The sequence below is a fragment of the Hibiscus syriacus genome, unplaced genomic scaffold (genome assembly GCF_006381635.1).
Source record: "Hibiscus syriacus cultivar Baekdansim isolate YM2019G1 unplaced genomic scaffold, ASM638163v2 tig00110865_pilon, whole genome shotgun sequence".
Classification (NCBI taxonomy): Eukaryota; Viridiplantae; Streptophyta; class Magnoliopsida; order Malvales; family Malvaceae; genus Hibiscus; species Hibiscus syriacus.
In genome coordinates, this window is record NW_024062894.1 from 2,898,473 (window position 1) to 2,905,275 (window position 6,803).

The 6,803-nt window shown below is 34.7% G+C and overlaps 1 protein-coding gene across 1 annotated transcript; it reads right to left on the reverse strand.

Moving 5' to 3' along the window:
- Window positions 1-3,313: 3,313 nt before the first annotated feature.
- Window positions 3,314-6,326, reverse strand: LOC120143995 (G-type lectin S-receptor-like serine/threonine-protein kinase B120). The gene is made up of 6 exons (XM_039158176.1): window positions 4,927-6,326; window positions 4,711-4,824; window positions 4,422-4,618; window positions 3,909-4,354; window positions 3,685-3,832; window positions 3,314-3,613 (listed from the first exon to the last, which is right to left on the reverse strand). The coding sequence occupies exons 1-6, from the start codon at window positions 6,212-6,214 to the stop codon at window positions 3,314-3,316; spliced, it is 2,493 nt and encodes an 830-aa protein (XP_039014107.1). The 5' UTR covers window positions 6,215-6,326.
- Window positions 6,327-6,803: the final 477 nt, after the last annotated feature.

Here is a 6,803-nt window from a genome sequence, read left to right on the forward strand (position 1 = left end):
ACTAAAAATGCATGAAAAGATGCATTAACACATGAAAGGATGTCATAACTAAAAATGCATGAAAGGATGCATTAAGGCATGAAAGGGTGACATAGCTAAAAATGCATGAAAGGATGCATTAAGGCATGAAAGGATGTCATAACTAAAAATGCATGAAAGGATGCATTAAGGCATGAAAGGATGTCATAACTAAAAATGCATGAAAGGATGCATTAAGCCATGAAAGGATGTCATAACTAAAAATGCACGAAAGGATGCATTAAGCCATGAAAGGATGTCATAATTATAAATGCATGAACGGATGCATTATGAGATGAAAAGAGGCCATAACTGAAATTAACAAATAATTACTAAAGAAAAATAAAAAAATGTATATTGGACATCCTAAGGATGTTTATGATAATAGTATGACAGAAGTTTGGTTTTAATAAGAGGAACTTATATAATCCTTATGGATGATACGAATTAGTTTGCAATAAAATAACCACGATATACTTATGTATACCTTAATGTTCTTTACAATATTATGTCTCACAAAGTAAATGCTTAACGTGTGTTTTTTCCATGCGTAGGTAAAAGCAAAGATTAACTGAGTAAGGAGTGCAGTGACACTAGGACAATCTAGTTTATTATGGAAAAACTTACGTGGCATGTAATTAAAGTATTAAAAATACTCTGAATTTTAATTAAGTAGAACTTTGTAACATATTACAATCAATGTTTTGCTTTATATTAAAAATATTATGTTTTCAGAAATCGAATAACAAAAAAAATTAGGGGTTTTCAATTGAAGAACTATTTTCAAAATGATGTGACATATGTATCTTGTGTACAGAAAGGTATACGGGAGATGGATGTTACATTATTCTTGGTCATCCCTTTCTGAGCATGACACATACCAAAATTGACGTTATGAGTGGAATTCTTACCATGGAATTTGACGGTGAAGTGGTAAAATTTTGCATTTGTAAGGTAATAAAGCATCTTGACTCTGTGGTTAATGTTAGCTTTGTCGATATAATTAAACCTTTTGTGAATGAATATGTTAAACATACTTTTTGTGATGAGTTGTACAAGAATTTGAAGTCTAGAACGGATATCACTTCTAACATGGACTCGCAATCATCTAACGAAGAGCTACGTAAGAATTTAAATTTAATGTATTCTTAATCTAAATTTTTCCATCTATTTTACATGCATCAAAGTTGGAATTAAAATCGTTTTCCGGAACATTTGAATGAAGGGGATAATTTATCTATTTCGGACTAGCTTCCAAAGCTGAAAAAGATACGAAGTAATGCTTATGAGAATGTTCGAATTTCAAGGACAAAATGAAGGAACTTGTTGATCGTAGAATTTCTCATAAGAAATTTCTTAGTTGGAAAAAGCATATGAAGTGGAGGAGGTATCTCTTGCGGAACTTGAAGCTAAACGACATTAAACAAAAGTACTCTAATGGGAGGCAACCCATTTTTTACAATTTATTTTGTTTTATTAGTATTTTCATTTTTTTTAATATTTATATATTTTTATTTTCTAAATTTGGTACACTAACATTTTTATCGATTTGTTTTGAGCTTGAATGCGTGACCCTAGTTTTTTTTTTAAATAATAAAAAAAAGTGCCTTGCGATTACCCGTGAGTATTGATCATAAACATGCAGGCGAGGAAACAATTTGTGGTACTAGTGCGCACCGTGTCAACCCCAAAACCCTCTGAACAATGCACGTGTTTTGTTTATAATAGTAATTCAATCAAACTCATTTTAAAAACCCAAATAGGAGTTAGAATCATCCCACTCCACATGATTTTCATTATACTCATTTCACACTTTTCTTAAACCTCCATCACACATGTTTTGTCTGTCATTCTACCTTTGTTCATTGTTCATTGTTCATACTATCCATCGAATCATTTTTTTCAGCGGGTTTTTATGTCATTGACATGGAGAATGATCAAACCATCACATGGATTAATTTTTCTGGTGGATTTCTATGCCATTATACCTTAGATCATTGTTCATACTATCTATCAGCTATCTTCTTTCTTGTTTAGCCATCATCATGCCCATACAAACAAACAATCAGTCATCTAAACTTCTTTGTTTCTTCCATCTTATTTGCATTCTATCCCACCTTTTCGCCCTACATCAATCCACCTATATCATTTTTGTTTGCGGTCTATCTTGCTTGCAATTTATATTGCTTTATTCCTAGATCCAACAATCAATGGGTTGTCGTCTACAACATCTCTCAAGGCATGCAACCAACCAACTCGCTATCAAACCATGACTTTGATTACACTTGTTAGGAATTTATAAGCACAAAAATAATCAAAAGGAAGATTAATACAAAATAAGACATACATAAGAGATTAATACAAAATAAGACATACATAAGAGATGATATTTAACGTGATTCTACTTTGTTTATCTCAACAGATGAGAGAAACAATAATTCATTATGAATATAGAGATTACAAAGAGCACAAATACATAAAATTCTCTCGTGTACTAAAATTCAATATATATCTTAAAACTCGGTGTATCTCAAATCAATCTTTCAACATTTCTACAATATCAATCTCTACAACATACTCTAGAATTTACATAGACATGAAAAAGATTAAATCTTTTCAAAGTAGTTCTCCCATAATTCTAAAGATGATATATACTCTAAATTTATAGAGAAAATAAATTTGATCACTAAAAATTCTTATGAAATTATAATAAACTTAATCATCAAATAATATTTAATCACTAAAATTAAAATAAAATTTAACTTAATTAAAAATTAAGAATATTATATATATATATATATATATATATATATATGCAAAACTCAAACTTTTTTTATAAATCCAAGGTAAATATATGACGATATCTATTAAAAAAACTCTGAATCATTTAATATTGAATTCTTATATTCCTACATATGTGATACTTAAACCCAAAATCCCAAGAAATAACAAAAATCCCTTAATTCATGCAGTAAAACTCAAATTTTTAATATTGAAGTTTAAACTTGAATCATATTTAAAATGTGTCAATCTTTTATCGGAACTCATTTTATCATATCAAATCAAGCAAGCCTTCAAATTTCGACGTTAATGAGTTCAGAAAAATTGAATTAGATTTTGAATCATTTCAATGTTTTTATATTCCTTTAATAAAGGAGATTCATTTGAAAGAAAGAAATTAACCCCAAAATCACTGTTAAGCAGTATATGTGGGAGAAAGATCTTCAATGGCCAAACAAGTTATCTTCGACAAGCAATTTCTTTATATAAATAGAATAAAATGAATAAACAAGTTTCACCGAGGGACAACAACCGAGACTGTAAGTTTATTCTGGGAGATCTCTGGTATGCTCTGACTCGACTCTAGTCCACTTCGGACATTCGAGAAAGCCGGTCGCACCGGAGAAGGCAAGATGGCGAGTTCGTTGTTCAACATCATGAAGACATTGGACATGGTTGGTCTGTTAGATGCTCGATCTTCGACGCAAAGGAGTGCAGTATTGATGTATCTAGTAGCTGCATTTGGACAACACTTATCTTGTAGGTCGATGTCCATCAACTCCAATGGCTTATTACTTGTCCAAAGATCCCATGCCTGAAAATGAAAGCAGTTTCAACTACTTTGGTGTACGTTTCAACATACTTTAATAAATTCAAAATGCTTACATATCCAATAAGATTGAGAGAATTGGTGAGATAAAGACCAGTGTTCTTTTTGCCACTCAAAATCTCTAACAACAAAACCCCGAAGCTGAATACATCTGATTTCACTGAGAAAACACCTTCCAAAGCATACTCCGGAGCCATGTAACCACTGCATTTTCATGATAAACAATATGCGCATTGATATTAAGTGTATAAGTGTATATCTCTACATGTTAAATACTTACTAAGTTCCCACGATTCGATTGGTGGCTCGTTGTTCAGTGCCTCCGAAGATTCTAGCCATCCCGAAGTCGGAAATTTTCGGGTTCATATCCTTATCCAACAAGACGTTGCTGGCCTTCAAATCCCTGTGAATGATTTGAACCCTGGAATATTGATGGAGATAAAGAAGGCCTTGAGCGATTCCTTCGATGATTCGGACTCTAGTTTCCCAAGGTAGTACGAAGATTGCATTGGTACCAAAGAGGAAAGAATCCAAGCTCTTATTGGGAAGATATTCGTAGATCAGAATGTTTTCATCTCCTTCAATGCAGCAACCAAGAAGTTTCACAAGGTTCTTGTGTTGGAGTTTGGCGATCAGCATTGCTTCGTTCTTTAACTCATCCCAACCCTGCCTGGATTTTCTCGACAGCCTTTTTACGGCTACTTCTTCACCTTTCAATAACTTTCCCTGGAAGAAACCAAAATTCCCAGTTGAATTTCTCAAAGAAAATGATTCATCTGAGTATGAATTTTACCTTATAAACAGGTCCAAAACCGCCCTCTCCAAGTTTGTTTGAGAAGGAGAAGTTATCAGTAGCAGCTGATACGCTTGAAAAGCTGAACAATGGAATTTCCACTTCCTTCTCATGTTCTACTTGTCGTCTTTGTTTCGCTGGTTTCTTTTCGGAACGTGCTGGGCTCATAGTAATATCAAATGTTAACAAGTCTTGCCCTGCTTGTTGTAGAGTTGTGAAGCATACGAGTGAGTACAAAGAACACTATATGACAAGGGGGACAAAAAGAGAGAAAATAAATATCTTTCACCTTTTCTATCTTCCCTTTTCTTCTTCACTTGCCAAATGAACAATGCTGAACCAAAAACTGTCATGGAAATCGTCACTGATACAATAATTGCTCTCCTAATATTGTTTGTGCTTCCTTCATTTCCAAGAAACAAAACAAGTTCATTATATCATTTTCCACCACTGTATGCATCTAAAAGATTGGATCACGAAATGGAAATGTTACAATTGATCTTACTGTTAGTCCCCAAATCCGATGTTGATAGTCTGAGATAAAAAGTTGTTCCAGAGATGCCATCAGCTGGAAGCTGCTGCAAGTTGATAAGATCGCCGCTCCATATCGAGCAATTCTGATCGGTATACGAGAAACCGGAACACGAGCAGTTATTTAAGCAAGTTGATCTGCATTCACCAATGCTTTGAACCTCTAGAGGTAGCTGATTTCGTGGCAATTTTACATTAGAAATCTCATGAAATCCATCCTCTGTAGTCCCTGGACCTTCCATGCCACATTGTAAATCATTTTTCCTATTGCACCCTTCTTTGAAATCTCCATTGCTCCAAAGCTCCGCCGAGCTTGGTTCAAATCCAGGTAAACAGCTACAAAATGGGGACGAAACATTGCTGCAGCTCGAATTGGCTCCACAGTAAGCGTATACGTCACATGGTTGTCTCGGTTGACTGTTCAACAAACTCCATTCATTTTCTAACCATAAGACTTGTCTCAATTGTCCTGTTGCATCGAGAGTAAATCGACTGATTATGTCATTCCTATAGAGTGTGTAAGTGAGATAAGCTGCATCGGATTCAGAAACAAAGGTGAAGTTGTACATGTTCATCCTTGCTTCAGGAGGGAATTCGAAAAAGCTGCTGTCATCTCCCCATGGCCTAATTGATCTCCAGTATATTTGGTCTCCGTTCAAGATTACGAGCCTCTTTTCTTTCCCGGGATCCAATTGGAAGGTGAAATTTCCAGGACTTGGGTCATTAGAGCTCCTCCATGACACGTATGACCAAGTTTTCCCAATCATCGTATCGTATCCGAGTTTCATCCCGGGCAAGAAAGTATGGGAAGGGTAATCAAAGCTTTGCCATAAGATGCTAGAATTCTCATCTCTCAAAACAAGATTGCCTGAATCCAACAATGTTGCACTCACATTTGCATTAGTTAAATTTAAATCCGTCACCATGTAAATGATCCTACCTTGCCGAATCGCTAGGTTGCCGTCTTTGCCTATGCAGAAAAAGGCTGAAGCAGTCACAGGATAATCCCGGTTCGCTATCCAAACGACTCGATCTTCTAAGATATTCTTGTACATAATTGCCACATAGTAATTCACTGAATTTGCAGGTTGATAAAATCCTAACTCAAACATTTCACCAGCTGAAACAATCGTTGCTGAGCTAATCAAGTGAATCCCCGGTGTGATTGTGTCCATTGCAGCAACCTCAAAGTATTTCGTGACATGACTTGAGAACATCAGTAGGATAAAAGGATATAAAAACCAGGTTCTGGAAAAAGCCATTTTGTTTCCTATAAAGCCGGATCGAAGTTTATGTCGGAGAAATGATGAGATATTATTCTCTAAAACTTGAAGCTCCAACACTTGGCTACCATGTTATCATCGCTTTACCAAATGTAAAAGGCAAGGGAAGATTAGTCAAGTAATTGAAATGATTTAAGCCATTGGAAAATTACTCTTGTAACAGAAAAGGCTGCTGGACTTAGTCTTTGAGCGATTTTCTAAAGAAATAAAATAAAAATATCAAAAGTCCACGATTCTGACAAAGAAATTTGCATGTACTTTATTAATTTAGCAATTGCAGATGACTTGGAGAGCAAGTAAAGATATATAATTGGTGTAAGATAATGACTTCCGCAAACTTTGAAAAGTGAAGCATTGATTTTCTTTTAACAAATTGATGGGAAAGTTCAAGTTGATTATCATTGAGGTATTAAGTAGCGTGAGGAAACAGAATACGGCAATACACCTACGTCTCTACTCGAGAGTTCTAAAGTTGCCAATAGCCTACGATCGAGGTTCCATTGAAGAAACTATGATGTTATTCACTGAAAACGTTGCAAGCTCGCTTGAAGGATGGTTTGAACTATTC

Coding starts and splice junctions, on each gene's coding strand:
- LOC120143995 (XM_039158176.1), bottom strand. CDS start 6,214: ATGGCTTTTTCCAGAACCTGGTTTTTATATCCTTTTATCCTACTGATG. Junction 4,619..4,710: donor GAAAAGGGAAGATAGAAAAG/GTGAAAGATATT, acceptor TACAACAAGCAG/GGCAAGACTTGTTAACATTT. Junction 3,614..3,684: donor CTCTCAATCTTATTGGATAT/GTAAGCATTTTG, acceptor TTTCATTTTCAG/GCATGGGATCTTTGGACAAG.